The sequence below is a fragment of the Anabrus simplex genome, chromosome X (assembly GCF_040414725.1).
Source record: "Anabrus simplex isolate iqAnaSimp1 chromosome X, ASM4041472v1, whole genome shotgun sequence".
NCBI classification, from domain to species: Eukaryota; Metazoa; Arthropoda; class Insecta; order Orthoptera; family Tettigoniidae; genus Anabrus; species Anabrus simplex.
In genome coordinates, this window is record NC_090279.1 from 113584364 (window position 1) to 113606093 (window position 21730).

At 39.0% G+C, this 21730-nt stretch overlaps 1 protein-coding gene across 1 annotated transcript in view; it reads left to right on the top strand.

Annotated features, from left to right (window-relative positions):
* Positions 1-1142: 1142 nt before the first annotated feature.
* LOC136885970 (uncharacterized protein PF3D7_1120000) overlaps positions 1143-21730 on the top strand; it is a 50790-nt gene continuing 30202 nt past the window's right edge. Inside the window, exons 1-2 of the mRNA XM_068230883.1 lie at positions 1143-1236; positions 14835-14944. Coding sequence (XP_068086984.1) covers positions 14894-14944 — 51 coding nt within the window. The 5' untranslated portion in view covers positions 1143-1236; positions 14835-14893. The remainder of the gene's footprint in view (positions 1237-14834; positions 14945-21730) is intronic.

Consider the following 21730-nt stretch of genomic DNA (forward strand, 5'->3'; position numbering starts at 1 on the left):
AAGTAGACGAGCTGCTGCCTTAAGTGGCATGGTCCGAGCTGTCAGCGGAGAGATGGCGTGCAATGAGTAGACGAATAAGTTTGAGTGGTGTCTTTAAAAGTAGGAATGATCACAGTATGAAGATAAAGTTGGAATTCAAGAGGACAAATATTAGTTTGTAGGAAGGGAAGTTACGGATTGGAATAACTTACGGTACCAAGGGAGATTTTAAATAAATTTCCAATTTCTTTGAAATAATTTAAGAAAAGGCTAGGAAACGACAGATAGGGAATCTGCTACCTGCGCGACAGCCCTAAATGCAGATCAGTAGTGATTGATTGATTGATTGATTGATTGATTGATTGATTGATTGATTGATTGATTGATTGATTGATTGATTGATTGATTGATTGATTGATTGATTGATTGATTGATTGATTGATTGATTGATTGATTGATTGATTGATTGATTGATTGATTGATTGATTGATTGATTGATTGATTGATTGATTGATTGATTGATTGATTGATTGATTGATTGATTGATTGATTGATTGATTGATTGATTGATTGATTGATTGATTGATTGATTGATTGATTGATTGATTGATTGATTGATTGATTGATTGATTGATTGATTGATTGATTGATTGATTGATTGATTGATTGATTGATTGATTGATTGATTGATTGATTGATTGATTGATTGATTGATTGATTGATTGATTGATTGATTGATTGAAATTTTTTAGCCAGGGTTTTACTCGCACTGACACAGATAGGTCTTATGGTGACGATGGGATGGGAAAGGCCTAGGAGTTGGAAGGAAGCGGCCGTGGCCTTAATTAAGATACAGCCCCAGGATTTGCCTGTTGTGAAAATGGGAAACAACGGAAAACCATCTTCAGGGTTGCCGACAGTGGAATTCGAACCCACGATCTCCCGGATGCGAGCTCACAGCCGCGCACGGCCAACCCGCCTGGTGATTGATTGATTGATTGATTGATTGATTGATTGATTGATTGATTGATTGATTGATTGATTGATTGATTGATTGATTGATTGATTGAACATTTACGGTTAACAACCTCTATCATAGCATGTTGTTTGCTTTTGATGTGGCTGGTATGTAGTTGTTCTCTAAGGAGCGTATTAGGCATATCGGAATATCTTGTGCAGTTTTAGTTACATCTCCGAGACATCCTTCATTAAGGAATTGTTAATTACACTGTGATCACAACCACTAACATATTGTCGGTAATGTTCAAGTCCTACTCATTTATTTGCATTTGTCATCTAGTAATTATGAATATAGAAATGTTATACCTCATGAGAGATAAATAATAATCTTTCTCAGTCAGGAATGATGCTGAAGAATGGCACATATTTTGTGCTAGCTACATTTTTATTTCTTTATTAATCATTAGCGTCTATATCTGTCTTTCGTTTTTGAAAATTCTCAGCCCCCGTGTTACCTTTTTCTATCTGTGTAGTGTTCACTGAATCCGATATCTAAATATAATGGTATGGATAAATTTTCTGTAGTGCTACGCTGCTTTGTTCTTAGTAGTAATGTTCCAGGTTTGAAAGCTTCAGAGTTATTCCATTTACGTTATTTGTAAGATTATATGTAGGCCTACCGGTATTTGAATGTTTAGGTATATCATTGTTGTTATTTTGAACATCATCTCATCACTCCTGTTGATAGCCATTATATACTCCTCACGTTTTATTTGTGTGTGATATAAAACCGGGCGAGTTGGTCGTGTGGTTAGAGGTGCACGGCTGTGAGCTTGCATCCGGGAGATAGTGTGTTCGAACCACACTGTCGGCAGTCCGGAAAATGGTTTTCCGTGGTTTCCCATTTTCACACCAGGCAAATGCTAGGGCGGTGCCTTAATTAAGGCCACGGCCGCTTCCTTCCCACTTCTAGGCCTTTCCTATCCCTTCGTCGCCATAAGACCAATCTGTGTCGGTGCGATGTAAAACAAATAGCAAAAAAAAATATCATAAAAGTACACTGCCCCTCATTTGGAAGATATCTCCTGAGAATTATTGGTGTTGAAAATATCTTCCTGAGAACTAAATTCTGGCTCTGGAACTACAAAAGGCAGTTATTTACATTTAAAACTGATAATATATTGCGTGACAAAAAGTTGAAGAAGGGGCGTAATGAAACTTTCCCGTGTTGAGGGGGTATGTGATATTAATTCAGTGATTACATAATCGAGTCAAATTTGTGAAGAACTTTGCAGAAATAGCCCACTTACAGTATGAAGTTGCACCTCTTCCAGGCTATATGCACTTATTAGGTTGGGAAGTGTGTCAGAAAGGCGTAGTATCCTCTCCTGAGGCAAGCTGGCCCACAAATGTTGCAAGTGGTCCTTGATACCCCGGATACTGTCAGTGGGACTAAATTGACGTCAGAGCTGCTCTCGCGCATGTTCTATGAGGGACAGATCTGAGGATCATGCTGGCCATGCTAGTATCTCAAGATCACACAGACAGTAAGTAGAGATATATGCCAAGTGTGGACGAGCATTGTCTTGTTGAAAAATGACACCACGATACTGTCGAATGAGAGGTAACGCGTGAAGACTCAGGATGTCTATGACGTACTGTTGTATCGTTGGAGTTCCCCCAATCACTACCAATCATGACCACAAGCCACATCAGATGACACCAGGAGTACCACCGGTGTTGTCTCCAAAACATCTTAAGAATGGGATCTCTCCCAAGGTTGCCGCCATACTCGTGGCTGATGGCCGGTGCAGTGCAGAATCGCGATTCATCACTGAACACAATGCGACACAGTTCATCAGCAGTGCATGAATCCCGGTGACGGCACCCTTCCAAACGGAAGCGTTTGTGTTGTGGTGTTAAGGGCAGCTTATGCATGGGACGGTAATTTCCTAGCGCGGTATCATTCTAAGAAGGAAAAGATTGAGGGAACACATCTCGAAAACTGTGAAGTTGTTCAGTTCATTTTGGAGGGAGGTGCAGAGAATAAGAGAGATAGTAACTTGGCAGGGAAAATACATAAAACAAATTAAAGTATCTGTAAGGTGTTATAGTTATGCAAAAATTAAGATGTTAGGAGAGGACATTGTCTTGGAGAGTTGTATCACACTAGGATACAGATCCGGGTGTTGAGCCACACCCACTCTAATGAAAGAACACACATAGTGAATCACGACCTTCGTAGGGAAACAAATTAGCCGTGGATCCCCGATCAGGAAGGGCGGAAGACACAGCCCTGAGCTGAAAACGTTATTCTCCTCAAACAATTCAAGCTAGCAACTAACACTACTTCGAGTAAAAATCCGTATAAATGATAGATGAGAATTTATTGTAATGTAACGTAAATTGAAGGGATTAATTAAATGAAATATCTAGTAATAATAACAGGGTAATACATACATACTCGGCAACTGACGGACCAAGGAAATTGTCCACGAGGGGCAAAGAGAATGCTCCATGGAGCAATGAATGCAAAGCAAAACAATAAGAGTTACATGGACCTGTACACGGCCTCGAAAGGAAAAAAAAACACGGCAAACTCCAGGTCGTAAACGACCAGGGCGCACACCAAACAGATTAAAGACATCGCACCCAAGAGAAAATGGGGCGCGACAAGGAACAAATAAGCATTAATTCAACAGACCGATACGTCATCTTAGTACGCCCACGCAATCTTTTTGCTCTCAATGCCAAATAATTCCAGCAGATTGGTGCGAGCAAATAATTTTAGGCGATACGTAGAGTGCAATACAACATTTCACCAATAAGGCCTCGTGTCAAAATTAGATATACAGATCTTCAAGAGCAATCGACAGCAGGACGTTTGTGACCCCACGGTCATGTGTAGGTCCACCAACCTCACACTGCGTACGGCTAGAATAGACCTTCCGGCCGACACACAGTCCATACCTCCAAATGATGGCAAAAGTTCCATCGAGAAACTCATTAAAATAAACAGTGACCAGATTTTGACGCACCACAATCACCTACCCAACTCACGCAGACGCCATTCTCGCCCCAAGTACCGAGATGGACTTCAGTCGGCCATAATAAAAAAGAACGATAATACATCAAATGGTATAAATTCAAAACGTTACATTACTGTAGGCCAGAGCAAAGTGTAGCTTCCACCGAAGTCCCAGTCTCATCCATGGCTGTGACAATATGGAAGCTGCTGGGGTATGGGTGGTGCTGAGTAATGACATTTGGAGCACGACTAATGTCTGAGTGTTATGAAAGGTGTTGCTCATAGGATCAGTCGTGCTGCAGTAGCACCTTATGGTCCAGTGAGGAAAGCAATGGCAAACTACCTCACCACTCATTTTGCCTAGTACACCTCATTTGGGCTCTGCCATTGGTTTTTGTAGTTTTTCTATAACTGCATAGCCTTTGGTGGTGCTATTTGAGGATCCAACCAGTCTCTGGACTGATGACCTAACAGACAACATTACCGTATATATCAATCATCGAAGCATGAAAATGATGCAGTAGTTTAGCACAGTTTTAAACTTATAAAACATCCATATGAAAAGTAAAGACGCCGCTCCTGTGTGTGTGTGACCCATCTCTTAATTCACCAGCATAAACAGCACAACATTTACTTCAAGGAGAAGATATTGAAAAGGTCTCGTTGAGAAAAGATCCTTCTCGCTCGCGACAGCGGGAGCTGCCCTCTGTCGACAGAAGGTCGAAATACATTTACTATTGGAACAGTCAGATACCTACTCTTGGAGACATCGGTAAAATCACATTAGAAACCATGCTAAATTAGCATGTTTCAGTGTTCAGGGTGATAAACAAGTGGCGTAGTCACTGTGTTTTCATGAAGATTACTGCAATTCAATCCTTATCAATGCGCATGAGATTTTTAATTAATGATATCCCACTGTTGTATTAGTTCTCTGTAAACCTGTACATCATACGGCTGTAATTGTGATATCGACAGACATCCTGTGGCCATTATGACAGTATTGGCAGTACAGTACAACCTCGCTTAACCGAACTTTGCTTAACTGAAACCCGGTTTAACGGAAATGCTCTGGCAAAATTATATTTTAATATTTGATTTTTACCCTCTCATTCTTAACCGTCGATAATAGTAATTCTCTTGCTGTAAGTGCTGAGAGCTACTAGGTAAACCCTATTTATATATTATGACTAGAGCCCGGATTTCCATGCAAATGCATGTTTTTAAATAAGCTAGCTACACTTCTCAAACTTTGCAAATATTCGTTTTATGGCTCAACAGTTCCAAATAACCATTCTTTTTCCGTACATGTTTGCATGTTTTGACATTTTTCGGAGAAAATTCATGCATAATGCATATTTGGAAGATTTTGGATTTAATAGCGCATATTTGGACGTTTAATATTGCATAATATGACTTTTATTCTGACTTTGACGCATATATATTAACTTGCATCATAGTGCATTTTCTGAATGTTAGTTTGCAGAATTTGGGACAATTTTTCACGTTGTAGGCTACAGTTTGTCTATTACTGAGAGACGGAGAGAATGTATTCCTGGCATCCTATGTGACAACCATAGTCAGTAGCCTACATACGGAACAGGTCCTACAGTATAATGCAATTAACCAAACACTTTCTTATCTGTTGCTTGAGTAAACAATGACGTAAGTCGGAAGGCCCAACGTCGAAGTCTAATTCTTAGGAATAAGGTGTCCCAGTTTTACAGTTGTACATTGCTATAATTTGAACCGTAAATTGTGCATTAATCATTGACGGCTCATTTTTCGTCTGTTAGACGAACAACGGAAACCTTGTATCGCACTTCTGTGGCGCCCGTTACTGGGATAGCAGCTTACAAATTCTAGTTTTTCATTGAACCCTCTACCGTTGTTATCCTGGAATGTCCTACCCGGAACTCTCAATCGTCACATGTCTGTGTTATCGCAGCAAGCAATCGTTACCACTTATTGAGGACATTCAAATGTGTCTGCAATCATCGCATGGAGATAGAGATAAGTTGAACAAACTAATTCGTTCAAATCCTGATTTTGAATTCGTCAAGCTTATAAAAGACGTATTGTGGTGAAAATGCAAAAGACTTACAATTTGACCTCACTTTGTCCAAATGTCTTCATTGAATTATGCATCTATCACTTCTCGTGACGTAAAAAGATAATTTTCTGTGCTTGTATGTGCTGAATGATAAACGGATGAGCTTAAATCAAGACAATTTGGAGAAATTAGGGTAGTTTTTGTTCATGTTTCAAAAGGAACTGAATTTTGATAGTGCATATTTTCCAGTTTATTGTGTATGTTTTGCCATATGATAGTGCATGAATGCATGCATATTTTGAGATTTGATAGTGCATGGAAATCCGGGATCTAATTATGACTTATCCCAGAATGCATGTGTAACATTAAAAAACACCAGTTTCATACCCTCTAGTTCGTTGATTGTTACATTTTACTTGAACAAGCAGGAATTATATTACTGTATTATTATTATTATTATTATTATTATTATTATTATTATTATTATTATTATTACCTGTATTATTATTGTTACGGAGTATTGTGGATGCGCAGAGGTGAAAGAAGGTGCTGGGGTGAACAGGTCTCCAAATGCGAAATTAAAGTTAAGATAAAATTTAACAAGGTTATATTTTCTTTTAAAAATCAAGAAATGACAAGAATAACAGGAACACAGTTGAAAATCAACAAATTAAGAAGGTACAATTACAGTTTTTACAGAATTTGGGCTTCGAGCCCCGGACTCACAATTCTTGGGCAATTAGCCCAACTTTACTCATACAAGATTTGACGAAGGGGCAGAAAACCCCAATAATGCCCAGGAGCACTTGCTCCCAATTACACAGAAAAGCCTCCTCGAGGCACGCAGAAACAAAATTTTAAGAAAGAGCAACCCGCTCTTAAAGTTCAAGCCTATCAAAGGCCACACCAAACTCTACTTTCAAGCTGTCCTCCATGGACATATACACAGGGGTAAAAATACCCAATCTACTGAGGCCTATTCAGTGAAGAAAACAGAAATATTACATGGCCTCCACAATACCAACTTGAGAGGAGGCGAAACTGCACTCCAAATACACCTTATTTAAAACCTACTTGGCGCTAGGCCTCTAATGCAATGGCTAATCCCATCCTAAAGAGGTGACTTATAGAAGAAGACAATTTACATTACGTTAAGGAAGAAACGGTTGCGAAAATAAGTTCACCTCAACGCCATATGAGTGGGAGCTCGAGAGGGTTAAGCACTCTCTATCCCAATATGTAGTTTAAAAAGATAGAATTGATACCAAATGTCTTTACATTTTAGAGGAAGGTTACATGGTAAAAGGCTTCGGACCTGCCCCGAGAGTTAAACTGCTGAGCTAGCAAGAAAAGAAGTCATTAAAAGGCCATTACCTGATGGTTGAACTGCTGCCAGAAGAAAGAGGCGCTTCCCGCCCCCTGCTACGTACTTTACACACTGATAGATGTTACTGAAGTGGCGCAGAGACCCAAAAATCAGCAGTTTATATACCCTCGCGGAACATTCGAGGCCTTTCAGGTATGAGAACACCCGCCCACAATCATTTTATTGGATAATGGCAAAAACTACTACACTAAACGAAGAAGAAACACCTTATTGGTGGAAACTTAATTACAGAAAATACTCATTGGTCAAATTCAAAACTGGCGGAAAGAAAGGGCTAATCTTGCCAACTTAAACAATGACTGAAAGAAATTTAACAAAGAACAAACTTATGAACCCAAAATTTCTCCAAAAACCCAGTTCTTCCACATCGCACTAGGGTGCATAACTGCAGTCCTTCAGTAGTGTCCTCTAGAAGAGAATGTTCACACTTCTTGCTGCAGATAAAACAACAACGAATCGTCGGTGGCTGGATTGCTTAGCAATAAGGTAACGGGTGTAATGAAATCGAGAATAGTACACGGCCCATGAAATCTGGGGGCAAGCTTGCCCGCGGGAACAAAATTTTTGACCATCACCTGGTCACCTACCTTCAAATTGATGATCATATCTTTCCCTAACCTTTTCATGAGACACTTTAAGATTGGCTTTAGCCTTCTTCCAAAGATCTTTAATATTATCAGGATCTATTGTCTCGGGTAGAATGTCACTCAGAGACCGGAGGTTAGAGAGCGGCGTGTTGGGAACAAACTTGAACATCAAAGAAGCTGGAGTGAACTTATGTGATTCATGAACCGCCGAATTCAAAGCAAAAGCTAACCAATGCAGGGACGTGTCCCACCTAGAATGATCTTCATGATGATAGGCAATCAACGCGGACCTCAGATTACGATTAACCCGTTCAGCCAGAGATGGTTGGGGATAATAAGCAGAAGTAGTCACATGAGATATGGACAGATCAAAACAAAATTTACGAAATAGATTAGATGTGAAAGCCTTAGCATTATCAGACACAATATATTGACACGGGCCAAAAGATGCAAAAATTGAATTTAGACAATTAATGGTGGACTGAGCGGTAGCCAGCTTAGTCGGAAATAACCAGGAAAATCTCGTAAAACCATCTGCACATACAAAGATGAACTTGTTGGCATTTCCCTTTGACTGGGGGAAGGGTCCTACATAATATACAGGCGTTCCATAGGGCGCGACGCTTGATGAGAAGACAAAAGGCCTACCTTGGTAGACATGGTGGGTTTACTAAGCAAGCAGGATTTACAAGCCTTTACTAGTTCACGGATTTCACCATCCATACTTTTCCAGATGAACCTTTCACGAATCTTTTCACGAGTTTTAAAGATGCCTAGATGCCCCCCTAATGGGGTCTCATGATAGTACTTGAAGATCATAGGTACAAAAACTGCTGGAACGACAACTTTCATCATCTTATCATGCCTCGAAGGGCAACATAAAACTCCATTCCTCAGTACATAAGGGACAACATGTTCCCCAGAAGAAAGGGTTTCCATTATCGGAGCCAGCGTCGGATCTTCACGTTGATATTTCTCAGTATCCCTAAAGAGCATGGGAGCATCTGTTAAGATGGCATTAACCTCAGATAGCATGGACTCGGGAGGTGATGAACTATCAACCGGTTCATGGGTCTCGACGTCGTTGGAAAACATACGGCTGAGTCCGTCTGCGACAACATTTTCAGGTATGGCCCACCGGGCTATACGACCAGTGCGACGCGGCCTACCTAAGACCCAGCTTAGGGCTTGATTATCAGTCTCCAGGTCGAATTTGACATGTTCCAGATAGAGACGGAACTTTTCTAAGGCAAATAAGACTGCCAAACCCTCGAGCTCATAGATGGAATACTTGGCTTCTTGAGCCGATAGAGTCCTAGAGGCATAGGCGATGGGTCGCCTCCCTAGTTCAGTCTCTTGAAGAAGGACTGCAGCTACCGCCGACGACGACGCGTCGGTTTGGACGATGAATTTCTTTGAGAAATCAGGCATAGCAAGGACAGGGGCATTACAAAGAGCTAATTTCAGGTCTTCAAAAGCGGCTTGTTGAGAAGGTCCCCACTCAAATTTGATGCCTTTCCTACGAAGAAGGTTCAAGGGCGCCGCTCTATTAGCGAAGTTAGGGATAAACTTCCTAAAGAAATTCACCATACCAATGAACCTGGCGATACCTTTGATGTCCTTGGGAGGTTTAAAATCACGGATGGCCTGTGTTCTAGAATGATCGACCGCAACACCATCGGGCGAGACAATATGCCCTAGGAATGACATTGAAGGTTTAGCGAAGGCGACCTTGGACAACTTCACAGTTAACCCAGCCTTACGAAGGCGATAGAGAACTTCTCGCAGATGATCTAGATGTTCTTCAAAAGTCTCCGAAAATACGACGACATCATCAAGATAGTGATACAAGTACTCGAATTTGATGTCGGAGAAGACCCTATCTAGCAGTCTAGTGAGTACAGCTGCTCCCGTGGGGAGCCCGAAAGGCACGCGGTTGTATTCATACAAATTCCAATCTGTGGCAAACGCTGTAAGATGTTTAGACTCTTCAGCTAGGGGAATTTGATTCTAGGCCTGATTCAAATCCAACATGGTAAAGAATTTAGCTTTACGAAACCATGAAAAACAAGAATGAAGGTCAGGAAGGGGCACAGATTGCAACACCACCTTCCGATTGAGAGCCCTATAATCAATTACAGGCCTGAAGCCACCTTGGGGTTTCGGGACTAGGAAAATAGGTGAAGAATACGCCGACTTAGAGGGCCGAATAATATCATCCTTTAACATTTGATCAATGATTTCTTTCAGAGCCTTCATTTTAGGTGGAGATAGCCTATAAGGTGGAAAACGGACAGGAATCGAATCCGTGACCTCAGTTTTGTATTCAATAAGGTCAGTAACACCAAGAGTATCAGAGAACACCTCTGGAAACGACTGACACAACTTACGAATACTATCAACCTGCTCCTCAGATAGATGTCTAAGGTCTAACAACATCTCATCCTGGGTAGGCGAAATAGATGAACATGATGCAGAATTACATTTCAATATGGGGATTTTACAATTGGAAGCAAATTTGAAAGTGCACGACCTACTCTGAAGATCGAGCACAAGACCAGTGTGGGACATGAAGTCGGCTCCCAATATAATGGGGCAAGACAAATGCTTAGCCACGAACAATTTAACTTTCCAAGTAAATTTAGAAATACGAATTTTGGCTTTTAAGGAACCTAAAATTTCTAATGGAGAAGAATTAGTCGAAACATATTGAAGAGGAGATGAGCAATAGTCAGGAAGTTTACAAACAGATTTCAATTTTGAATACCATTCAGCCGAAACAATAGAACAAACACTGCCTGAATCTAAAAGAGCAGTTATAGGCTCATTATTTAACTCAGTTTTGAGAAAAGGCACAGGTGCGGGGGTATCCGCCGCAATCCTAAGACATTCTTTGGGGCATTCAAAAGATAAATTTGGAGACTGAATTTTCCCTGAATTTTCGACCTGTTTACCAGGGGCTGAGCCTCGGGAAGATGGATTAGTCGACTCAGCCGAAGCCACTAGTCACTTTTGATTGTTGTTGGAAGTTGCACCCGAAGTTGAGCAAGAGGGGGTGCTGTTGGTATTAGGGCAGTTCTTGGCAATATGGGAGAACGCGCCGCATTTAAAACAGCCTTGTGATGAACCTGCTCCACTATTTGTCCTACTTGATTTGATCAATGGACATTTATTGCGGAGATGGTCAGGCGACCCGCAAGCATAACATTTACGGGGTGTGACTGGTCGGCGAGGTGGAAGCCGAGGATTACTAAAAGAAGGAGGGGGTTCTTTCGCGACACGCAAGGAATCGGCGTATCTAACTCCTTCGGCCGATACAGCCATAGCTTCTAGCTCAGCGAAAGTTTGCGGACGCGATGCAAAACACAAGTATGATCGGTAAGGTGGAGAAATACCTTCTACAATAGCCTGAACAATTTGATCTTCAGGAAAATGAAGAGCAAACACCCTGGTGTAAAACTTAATATCTTGGATGAAATCAGCAAGATTTTCATCCAGTCTCTGTACTCGATAATAGTACTTCTGAATCAGAGATGACCTCGCACGAGCAGGAATTAAATTTGCAAGAAGGTGTGCATGAAAATCTTCAATAGATAACTGTTCAGCTATTGCTCTAACAATTTTGTCCGAGAGAACACCAATTGCATAAGGATAAATTATCTGAAAAATTTGACACGGAGAAAGAGAAAAAAGAAGAGCATGGTCCTGAAACTCAACTAAGAACCGTAAAAATGCAATTACGTCACTGGTAGAGTTAACCGAAAACTTAGAGATACCTCTAAGCAACATTGCTAATGGATGCGGCAAACTGCTGAAACCCGGAGACGTAGTAGGAAGGGGCCTAAGTGGCGGAGAAGCAGATTCGGAAGGAGCATTATTTAACACAAAGGGTGGAATGGACTTGCGACGATCTGACATATTTTCTGATGGGGCAGATGTACTTTGGGTTGTCGCCTCAGTACTACTTCCTTCCTCTTTCGAGGAATCCTCCCCATTAACAGTATTTACTACCATAGGTTGGTCGACTTTAGAGATGGCAGATCCAGATAACAACTGACTAACTTTACTAGACATTTGGGACAAGTTTTCGGCAAGAGCGCTAGCTTCCTTACCCTGAACGTCATTTAACTTCAGAGACAATAGATCACACACCCTATTATAAAAGTGGTACAGCCTAGCCTGTACTCTTTTGAGTTGATTAGGAGATGGATCACTTACTTCAAAAAAACTAACTACAGATGCTAGCTCAGTAGTATTTTTATTGATCGTGGAGAGAGCGTCGTCAATCTCTTTCTCTCCCAAAGTCTGGATGGTAATAGGCAAATCAAGGGAATCTTTTAGTTTATTGGAGTCGACTGCAACCGTGCCTCCAGATTGAACGTTTCTGAGAGATAATTCTTAAATTAATTCCTCTTTACGCAAATAAAAAGGATGAAGGACCTCGCAAGGGCCGGATATGATGACGAAAAATTAAACAATTTTGAAAAACGAAAAGGAAAAGTCCAGCAACAGAGAAAATTGTTAGAGTTCGAGAGCAAGATAATGTTTAGCCGTTAAAAGCGGCTAATTGGAGACCCATTCAACCACGCTCTGCTACCACTTGTTACCGTGGTTTGGTGGATCAGCAGAGGTGAAGAAGGTGCTGGGGTGAACAGGTCTCCAAATGCGAAATTAAAGTTAAGATAAAATTTAACAAGGTTATATTTTCTTTTAAAAATCAAGAAATGACAAGAATAACAGGAACACGGTTGAAAATCAACAAGTTAAGAAGGTACAATTACAGTTTTTACAGAATTTGGGCTTCGAGCCCCGGACTCACAATTCTTGGGCAATTAGCCCAACTTTACTCATACAAGATTTGACGAAGGGGCAGAAAACCCCAATAATGCCCAGGCGCACTTGCTCCCAATTACACAGAAAAGCCTCCTCGAGGCACGCTGAAACAAAATTTTAAGAAAGAGCAACCCGCTCTTAAAGTTCAAGCCTATCAAAGGCCACACCAAACTCTACTTTCAAGCTGTCCTCCATGGACATATACACAGGGGTAAAAATACCCAATCTACTGAGGCCTATTCAGTGAAGAAAACAGAAATATTACATGGCCTCCACAATACCAACTTGAGAGGAGGCGAAACTGCACTCCAAATACACCTTATTTAAAACCTACTTGGCGCTAGGCCTCTAATGCAAGGGCTAATCCCATCCTAAAGAGGTGACTTATAGAAGGAGACAATTTACATTACGTTAAGGAAGAAACGGTTGCGAAAATAAGTTCACCTCAGCGCCATATGAGTGGGAGCTCGAGAGGGTTAAGCACTCTCTATCCCAATATGTAGTTTAAAAAGATAGAATTGATACCAAATGTCTTTACATTTTAGAGGAAGGTTACATGGTAAAAGGCTTCGGACCTGCCCCGAGAGTTAAACTGCTGAGCTAGCAAGAAAAGAAGTTATTAAAAGGCCATTACCTGATGGTTGAACTGTTGCCCGAAGAAAGAGGCGCTTCCCGCCCCCTGCTACGTACTTTACACACTGATAGATGTTACTGAAGTGGCGCAGAGACCCAAAAATCAGGAGTTTATATACCCTCGCGGAACATTCGAGGCCTTTCAGGAATGAGAACACCCGCCCACAATCATTTTATTGGATAATGGCAAAAACTACTACACTAAACGAAGAAGAAACACCTTATTGGTGGAAACTTAATTACAGAAAATACTCATTGGTCAAATTCAAAACTGGCGGGAAGAAAGGGTTAATCTTGCCAACTTAAACAATGACTGAAAGAAATTTAACACAGAACAAACTTATGAACCCAAAATTTCTCCAAAAACCCAGTTCTTCCACATTGCACTAGGGTGCATAATTGCAGTCCTTCAGTAGTGTCCTCTAGAAGAGAATGTCCACACTTCTTGCTACAGATAAAACAACAACGAATCGAAACTGACATAGTTCAGAACACTTCAAAATTTACAAGTAGGGACATCTTCTGAGAAATCGTTGAATTAATATGGAAGTTAAAGTTCAGGCTTCCTCCAGTAGAGGAGTTTTAACTGGCGCAAAGTTTGAATTAGCAGCATGGAGGTGTACCACCCGGTACAATTATTATTACTTCGGTATTATTCTTCATGAATATGATGCAGATGACTTCGACCTTGTCAATAGCAGTTCTGAGAATCGAGTTACAGCAGATGATGGATTTAATGCATTGGATGTAAGATTGATTTTACACGTAATATAAGGTGTGGTTGATGTTGAATTTTTATAAAATTCAGTACCACATGCTTTAATTACAGTACTGTAATAAAATTACCATATACAGTGTTCAGTTCAGTAGTAACAAAAATTATTGTGTCGTTATTTCAGATTGGTTTGTGCTTTGTTGAAAAAAGCAATGAATCTTCTCCAGCTGATGTATTGTTGAATAATTGGTGGTGCAACATAGCTGCACGACATCACTGCACCAAAAAAATTCAGAAGAAAATCACTGATATTATACAATGAGTGACAATATATAAACATTTTAATGTTAATATACAGTATGTACCATCGCTTAACAGAGTTTATACATTTTTATTTCAACATTCAACTTCCAAAAATGTTTACCATGTGTCACTCGAAAAACGCGCCAACTGTGTTCTACTGTGTTATAAAACTGGGGGTTGTATGAATATGATGATGATATTACAGTCATGTGGAACTCAATGTCCTATAGCTATGATCACAATATCAGTTGCAATGTAAAACTATAAGCTTGTTGCTTAGTCTACAGACTAATGATCTAATCAACAACATTAGTTAGGTATCTTAATAACAATGTATCTTATTGCTCATGTTTCAGTGCCAGGTTACTGGAAGTAATTCATAACCCCAGCATCTTCTACTCATTTGCAGTGTGAAATGGACCTCAAAGTTGAGATCAAAGAGGAACCAATCTGTCTTGAGGAAAAAGTAAGTACGTCACATGTAATTGTGTTTCCAGATAATTTTATAGTGATTAGATTTTAACCCTTATCAGTCAAATAAGTTTGGCAATTTTTGTCCATATTGCACGTCTGAAAGCAAATACCCACATGAAGGCTTAGATTCAATGAAAAGTTTTGTTTGGCGAAGAATTGAGAGTTTTCTTGTCTTCTTTCTGAGTTCTCTTGCTACTCTCACTACAGTCCATTGTAATCTTCTGAGTGTGTGGCTTGCAGTTCAGTGGCTCGTAATTCTGATAGGAAAAGTGTATGTCGGAATAACTCACAAGGTAAAGTAATGGTGTAGGCCTACTAGTTTAATTTTGATTCATGTGATCCTCAAGAAGTAAGTATAAATAACCACCTAATCGATACTTTATTAATGCCTCAGGCAAAATTGAATAAAATTAAAACTTACAGGACATGTTTCGACCACTTAGTGGTCCTCTTCAGCTGTATAAATAAAGAACTGAAAAGAAAAACATTGACAATAAGCACAAATAAACATTCTTTGGAGACTCCTTTGATAAAAATGGAGGTCATCAGAATAGGTCATCTTGCCTCTCGTTCTTGTTTGGCAAAGATGTTTATTCTGCGCTGTCTAGAGGGTCCGTCTTTGAGCGCGACCTGGTGAAGTAACGATGTGATACAGTTTGACAATTCATGGAAAGCTCTGGAGAGAAGGGAAGTAGAGTTTTATCGTCATCTAAAATTACATGTGAGGGAGGAGAGAGATTGGGCTGTGCTTCTGCGATGTCGTGTTTGATTATATCTCTTGTTCGTCTAGTCTGTTTCATGTCTACCCATTCTAAGTATTTGCTAATATTCTCATATAAGATGTTTTTATGCTCGTTGTTTTCGTTGAGATTCTCTTAACCGTTTTCCAATTTATCAAGAACGATGTGGATGTTTTCCAGGTTGTTCATAAGATTACCTTTATTAATCATACAGATAATTTGAAGGTCCTGTTTTATATTGGTGAATTTGTGGTTGGACTCTTTCATATGGGATCCCATGGCAGCGAATCTTTTGTATCTTTCAGCATTGACGTGTTCTTGATATCTAATTGAGAAGTTCCTTCCAGATTGTCCCACGTAAGTTTTTTTACATTGAGCACAAGTCAGTTTATAAATACCCGATTCCTGGAATTTGTCATCTTTAAGTTTATTAGCTTTATTATGACTAAAGAATCTATGTTTCGTGTTGTTGTTTGTAGAGAAGGCTACCTTGGTATTGTGTTTCTTGAATAAGTTGGTGATTTCGTAAATCTTTGGGTTATTAAAGGTGAATTTTACATATCCTTTTTCTTTTTCTGAATGCTGTTTAAGTTTAATTTGTTGTTGGTATTTGCATTTAGTGATGATTTTATTGATGAATTTCAAACTGAAACCATTATGTAGAGCCTGTTGACGAATGAAAGAAAGTTCCTTTTTTTCTGTCTGTTTCTGTTAGCAGAATTTCAAAGGCTCTGTTGACGAAACTATAATAAGCTGATTTCTTTTGCGAGATGGGATGTAAAGAATCACTTTTGATTGTAGTCGGGGTAAAAGTGGGTTTCCTGTATATTTTAAATTGGAAATGGTTGTCTTTACGAATTGTTTGGATATCCAGAAAATTGAGTATGCCTTTCTCTTCTTCTTCAGCTGTAAATTTTATGTTTGGGTCTAAATTATTCAAAGTATTAAGGATACTGTGACTATCATTTATTTCCTTGTTAATTATGGCATAGGTATCATCAACATATCGAAGCCAGAGATCGAGTCCTTTAATGTGACCTACTATCTGAGTGTGTTCCAAAAAGTCGAGGTAAATGTTAGCTAAAATTCCAGAAGCCGGCGCTCCCATTGGAAGTCCATCTTGCTGATATATTTTATTATTAAAAGAGAAGAAATTGTGGTTCAAAACGAATTCCAAGATAGTAATGAAGTTTTCTATTTCAGGTATACTGATACGTTTGTGAATTAATAAATTTGTCTTTATAATCTCAATGGTGTTCTTAATAGGAATGTTCGTGTACATGTCCTTGATGTCGAAGGAACTTGTTACATGAGATGAAGTTAACTTGAAATCTTTAATAGCAATGCAGAACTCTTTGGAGTTTTTTTATCGAAGATTTGGTATAAAATACGTAGTTATGAGTTAAGAACCTATGAATAAATTGGGATATTTTGTATGTGGGGCTTCTCCGAAAATTAATTATAGGTCTCATAGGTGCATCCTTTTTATGTAATTTAGGCAAAAAAACTCATTAATATGAATCCAGGACTTCCTAAAGCAAGAGCTATGCCTAAATTACATAAAAAGGATGCACCTATACAGCTGAAGAGGACCACTAAGTGGTCGAAACATGTCCTGTAAGTTTTAATTTGATTCAATTTTGCCTGAGGCATTAATAAAGTATAGTTTAGGTGGTTATTTATACTTACTTCTTGATTAAACATCGATACGTTCATGAAATGGACAACTTGTCATGTGATCCTGTTTGGGTCTATTGGTATTTGAAGTTGCTGAAATATACATGTTTGTTGGAAGTTATACGGGCATATAATGAACTCCTACACTAAAACATTATGGCACCTCATTGTCCTTGGAAACCTTAAAAGTTGCTAGAGGTACATTAAACAAATAATTATGACTTGACAGTAATAACCTACTCCAAAGACCTTGAACTGCTACTTGATCAACTTGATATTGACCAAGAGTTGCTTAAAAATAGAATTCTGCCATTAATGCAAACTCTTCTCGGAATAAATATGTGCTGGAAGAGTGTGAAGCTACACACACTACAGGCAAGAGGGATATCTAAGCATTTCCTACATATGTGTTCAACATGTCTACGATTGATATTCCTTATTATGTCACATGTCAGACATGAACCTTGATACAGGCATACTGGTGTTCAGCAACTCTGGGTTTGATATTTCTTATTATGTAGCTGTGTTAATCTTATAAATGTGTTAAGAAAATTAGTGGCAGTATCCAGAGTGGAATCTTATAACATTCACGAACCTACTAAGTTATTGTAATGATTATTGCATTTTAAATATCTTTCACATAAAATAATATATGGAAAAATGAAATGTATACTCTCCACATTAAAAAGTCAGTACTATTACCGGTCTTCCTTTCATCGCATGGCACACATTTTGGCATTAGTCAAGTTAAGCTATACACTTTGCTGCAATAGTCATCAACAGCAGTATTGAAGGTCATTCATTGATACTGGGAATTGTGGGTAGTTGCTGAATTTGAAACATTGATATCATCCCATTTTCTACTCCTACTTTTTCCTAGTACTCATGACCTTGATGTTAGGCCCCTTTAAACAACAAGCATCATCATCATCATCATCTAGTACTCATGACTCCTCTGGGAGTTGGAATTATGCATTCCCTGGGTGACCCGTGATGGTTAGTGTAGTAACTTATTACTGTTTTCTGTAAGTGTCTTCTTTTGTCTAGGGGTAGAGAGCATTCCTCTTACCTAGAAGTTCTGTGTTCATTTCCTGGCCAGTTCAGATATTCTTTCACCTGAATCCGAGAGATGGTGTGAGAACCACTCAGTATACGTGAGAACATGACCTATCTATTTTTTGTTTTGTTTGGTGGAAGCGGCTGCTAGTGACTTTCAGTTCCCGTCTGGTTCAAGCACTGTACCGGCTCTATAGCAGTATCAAGTCCACCAAGAGATTTACTGTTACTTTTCTCTTTGAGGGATGTTTATTGGTAATGTAGATGTGTGAAGATTTTGCCTCCTTCCATCCCCTACTTGATAAGATTTTGTGATATTCATTCTTAATATTAATGACTGTTTTACCAAAGTTTTCTAGAGTTATGCAACAACACTTACTGTTATTATCGTAATTACTACTGTGTTAGGGTCGTCAGTCCATTGATTAGTACAGTGCATTTTTCCATGCCACAGTCATAACCTCGTATTTTGTGAATAACTATTGAACATTACTTTTAATCTAATCTGTTTGTCATGTGATCCCCATGAGTTATTTTTATGGCAACAACAAAGTAATTAAAACTTAGAGGAAACTTCCAACCAGAATTTTTATCCCATTGACCATCATACAATTCACAGTTGTCCATTACTCAACATAGTCAGTGTCACTTTTTTAGTTGCTCACAATAATTTAATGTACTACTCTTACAGTTTAAAATGATACCAATTCATTACTCAGATGACTTGTGGGACCAGTACACCTCACTCACTCTAGTAATCTTAGTTCTATTTCCTAGAAAGTTAGCCACCATTCAAACACTCTTTTATCTTGTCCAGTAACCCTGGTTTTTGACTGGATTCTCCTATGGTATACTCTATTGAAAGCCTGGAGTAAGTTAATTGTGATACAGTCCATGTGACCTTCTGAATCTAAAATACCTACTATACCATGTTGGTATCCTACAAGCTGGGCCTCACTGGAATAGCTTTTTCTAAACCTGATCTGCGTTCTATCAGCCATTTAGGAATTTTGCAAACATATCTAATACAATCAGAAGTAATCCCCTCTTACAGTTCACATGCAACACATCAAGTTGACTGGGCTCTAATTATCTGCTGAATTTTTATCACTCCTTTGGTTGAACATAGCTACTTTAGGAACTCTCCATTCACTTCATATAGTTTTTTGATGCAAACAGTGTAAAATAAATATTTCGGATATGTCACTGTACCCCAACTTATTGACTGAATTATATCCTCAGAAGTCTTATCAGTCGCATGTGCTTTTCTACCTTCCTAATTTTATTTTGAAATGTCTTTTTATGTGAGTAAATTTCTGTACATTGCCAGTATTAGTCACCTCATCTACGTGGACGTTATTCTTACATCGTACAATCTTTATATAGGTACGACTAAATACTTCCAAATTCTGAAAGTGCTCGCATGTACATGCTTTGTTTTTCAATGATCCTTTATATGTCGTTCCCACTACCTGTATCTTCTTTAAAGTGCCTGTATATACCCTTCCGTTTTCCCCTAAAATTCATATGATTGTGACGCATGTTTCTAGGCTAAATTCTATTTCTATTTACATCCTTCCTTTCTATTGTATTTATTTTCAACTGAGAACAAAGCAGCTCAATGATCACTTCATTCTCTCTAGAGAGCCTATTTTGTTTTACCAGCACCATCTCCCTCTTCTTGCTTCCACCAGTTTTGTGCCAAGATTAACTAATCAACCATTTGTTTGTCATGCTTTTTGCCATTCACATTACCTATGAATACTCTCCCTCCTTCAGTTCATATCCTGTCTCTTGGTCATAACCTCCAGGTTCATGAGAAAATTTCCACATCCATAATATCACTTCTCAGCCATGTTTCACTTCCTATTACAATAACTGAAAAATATCTGTTTGTTAAATTGCTTAATTCTGTTCCTTTCTTTCACCACTTCTTCAGTTTAATTTTAGTAAACATACATAATTCTCTGCTTTCAGCTTCCTATTCCACCCTGTTTCCCTGAATGTATTTCACAATATTGCTTGTAAATAAACCCCTATTTGATACTTACCATTGCAATTCAAGTGAAGGCCATCCACCCAATAGCTTCTACATATTTTTCTTTCAGTTTCCTACATACCGACTCCATTGTCTCAGTCACCCTCCATTGTGTCCCTTTTTTACAGCATGTCACTGATTTAAAAAAATCTGCTCGGTTCATCTTCTCTTTTCCTTCTTCATTATCCTTCCCCTTGCTCTTTTGTGGATCCTTTTCTTCCTCCATTACTTTATTTTTCTATTATAACTGCACTTGTATATTGAAAGTGTAGGTTTTTATACATTAATGAACTTTGAACTAGCAAAATTTACTTACTTTATATTAGAATAATATCTGATTGCCCCAGTGCCGACCTGGTTTTATTAACCCCAGCCAGACAGTTAAAAGTATTGTAGTATTTTTGAGAGAGGCGCTGAAAGAGCAGATGTAATCTCCGACTCGATTGACTAACCAGTGATGGTTAGGGAGGAGAGTTTGGATTTTACCTGTAACTGCATCTCCACAGTTCTTCACAGAACACTCCGTCATATAATAAAAAGGTTTTTCCTTGCATTGAGCCTGGCGTACATCACATCTTTCCCTAGAACGTGACTGTGACAAGGTTGCCATTTGCATGTTAGTTTTTTATGTTTATACTTAAGGGTTATGTCCACGGTAACTTCCTTCCTCAGTTCTGGTATGGGCTGGTAGAAGTTTAGTCTCAATGACAATCTCAGTACAGACAGTTCTGAAACTGTCGCTATTAATTTTGGTTGGTGTATAGATTTCAGTCAGTTGGCTATGGAGTTAGGATCACATAGCCATAAGCTTGCATCTGGGGGGTGGTGGGTTTAAACTCCTGGTTTAGCCCTAAAAGTGGTGGTCTATAATTTCTCATTTCTGTACCTTAATAAGGCCATGGTCACATATTCTTTGTCCCTGCCCTTTCCTGTCCCATCATCAGTATAAGACAGTCTGTGTTGGTGCAATGTGTAACAAATAATAAAGGAAAGAACCATGTCAGTGAGCTTGTTTGGCTAGAAAATGATAGTAACAGGATGCTTGCTCATTCATTTCTTTATTATGACTCCTTGGTGACACCTAGGCTCGCTATGGCTGTACTTTGTTTGTGTTCTGAACCTGTAAGTGTTATAATGTTTAGAATGAGTAGAATAATGATCAGTATTTGTGTACATTTTTCCTGATATTGCAGTGATTTTAAAATTAAATATCACCTAACTCCTGTCATTGTTACACAAGTTGTACACAGCATTACAAAGTGAGTGA